Source organism: Mandrillus leucophaeus, unplaced genomic scaffold, assembly GCF_000951045.1.
Source record: "Mandrillus leucophaeus isolate KB7577 unplaced genomic scaffold, Mleu.le_1.0 Scaffold185, whole genome shotgun sequence".
In the NCBI taxonomy this organism is placed as follows: domain Eukaryota; kingdom Metazoa; phylum Chordata; class Mammalia; order Primates; family Cercopithecidae; genus Mandrillus; species Mandrillus leucophaeus.
The window spans coordinates 2,427,846-2,430,253 of NW_012101865.1; the positions used below are offsets into that span (position 1 = coordinate 2,427,846).

Consider the following 2,408-nt stretch of genomic DNA (forward strand, 5'->3'; position numbering starts at 1 on the left):
GCTTGAACCCGGGAGGCAGAGGTTGCAGTGAGCCGAGATCTCGCCACTGCACTTTAGCCTGGGCAACAAAAGCAAAACTCCATCTCAAAAAAAAAAAAAAAAAAGAATCTAGGAGTTGTAGGAAGCTAATTTAGACAGGAGGCTCAGGGACAGTTTTGCTGAGGAAGTAGAAACAGAATCCTCAAGTGTTAGCTAGCTTCGCAAAGAAAGCAGGAGACACACAGCACAGGAAGTGGCCTGAGGTAGGCAGGAGCTGACTGGATCAAGAAACTGAAGCATAGTGAGGGCAAGTGTGCTGGAAGGCTAAATGGGCTGATGTTGCTAAGGCAAGGGCAAGCAATGCGGGTCCCACCAGTGCTCCCCCAGTGCAGCAGCCACAGAGCTTCCTCTGTTTCCTGTCAGAGAGGCTGGTGGCAGAAGCGTATCACTGTGACTGAGTCTGAGGCCTTGGTTATTCTGTATTCCTTGGTCTGACACTCGGAGATAGTCTATCCTCTCAAAAAAATTCCAGCTCAAGAGGCGGAGCCAGAGTTCACAATTACTGGCCCTCTTACGCTGTCATAGGTAACTGCCATGTTCAAAACATGGTTCCTGGAAACGGACTTCTTTACATCAATCACACTTATATGAACAGAATCCCTTCTTAGCTTTAAGCCAAGAATCAGTAAACTGTGACCCATGGGCCAAATCTGGCTTGCCACCTGTGCCTGTACTGCGTGCCCATGAAGAATGGTTTTTACATTTTTCCATGGCTGGGAAGAAAAGATGACAAAGATATTACACTATATATGGCCCATGACACCTAAAATATGTACTGTGTGTCCCATTATAGGACGAGTTTGCCTGCCCCTATAAATCACTGAACCTGGAGCTGTTCACACTGAGCCGAAACTACTCAGGGGTTGGCCCCTGGGGGCATTGTGTTGGGTGAGGCCTCCCTTTTCACTAATGGTGGGTCTTTGATCTTACAGGACAAATCCTTCAGAAAGATCAGGAAATCAAGGACCTAAAACAGAAGATAGCCGAAGTCATGGCCGTCATGCCCAGCATAACATACAGTGCCGCCACCAGCCCCCTGAGCCCTGTTTCCCCCCACTACTCTTCCAAATTTGTGGAGACCAGCCCCTCTGGACTTGACCCCAATGCCTCTGTTTACCAGCCCCTGAAGAAATGAAGGCCAGCTGTGTGCTGTGCCCAAACATTCGGTTACCGGAAGGCATTGCAAAGGAGCGTCTCTGGCAGTCAAGATAAAAAAAAAAAAAAACCAGTTTCTCTTGTATTTTGTGGGACTGTATCTGTTGTCATTTTTAAAAAGGGGGGGAAGATAACATCCAAATCTGATTAGAACTGCCCATCAGTTTTTCTTGTAAATTTTTAGAAGACCTCACAGAACTTTACAGTTTATTTTTCTCGGCCAACACATTAAAACCATTCTTGGATTTCAAGTAGCCAACTTTGCCTTTTATGTATTCTTGCATAGTTTCCTCTTGAAGGAAAAAAAAGCAGAGTTTTTGCTTTTCAACCCTTTACGTTTGTTTAGTTTTATTCTTAAATAAGCAAGCAAAACCTGCACATTGGATTCACATGAGATGATAATGAGAACTTTTAGTTTAAGGATGAAGGGTTAAGTAACCTAACAGAGCTTTGATGTTATAGCTGCATTAAAGAAGGTGATTGTCAATATTACAGAAAACAAAAATGGATTGCCCCTCCAAGGACCAGACAGATTCAAGGAGCATCATTTAAGCTGAGAAGAGACCTAAGTGATGAAACTAGCTGTAAGAATATAACAGGGCTTGTGTTTGAAATATTTATATTCCCATCAGTGTGTTTAGTCCTAGAAAATTGCTAGCAGCAGTCTTCTTCACAGTGCCTTGGGAAAAGACATTTCAAGAGGAAACTTGATAATTTTAAACTCTTTTCCCCCTTTACCGTCATCTATCCTCTATCTGTATCAAGCTCACTGCGGATCCTGCTATAAAACTGGTGGGTAGCTGGGCTGTCCGTTACCACCACGGCCACATCTCCTGTTTCTTTGAATAGAAAGCACCACAGTGTTTTGCACTTGCCTCCAGTAAAGCGCCCTGGGAAGGGAGCCGGGCAGTGTTTGTGGATGAGAGACTGTAACGATGGCTAATAAAAGCTGCGGGTCTAGGCTTTTTTTTTTTTTTTTTTTTCATTTCATTTCATTTAACTGTGCTTTCTCCACTTTTCATCATCTTGTGTTTGATGATTTAAAAGAAGCTTGAGTATTCCTCAGCTCTTGTGCCAAGGAGGGGTTTTGTTTTTGGTTTTTTTTTTTAAGACTCTTAAAACTCTGCACAAAGATTTCAGTTTCAAATGTGTATTATACATGGGTAGAAAAGTGTTTGCACAGGCAACTTTTGGAAGTGTTTAAGAATCAGGGT

At 43.3% G+C, this 2,408-nt stretch overlaps 1 protein-coding gene across 1 annotated transcript in view; it reads left to right on the top strand.

Annotated features, from left to right (window-relative positions):
• The window catches only part of TMEM57 (transmembrane protein 57), a 63,709-nt gene extending 61,558 nt beyond the window's left edge, over positions 1-2,151 (top strand). Inside the window, exon 10 of the mRNA XM_011977904.1 lies at positions 972-2,151. Coding sequence (XP_011833294.1) covers positions 972-1,174 — 203 coding nt within the window. The 3' untranslated portion in view covers positions 1,175-2,151. The remainder of the gene's footprint in view (positions 1-971) is intronic.
• The last annotated feature ends 257 nt before the right edge of the window (positions 2,152-2,408 follow it).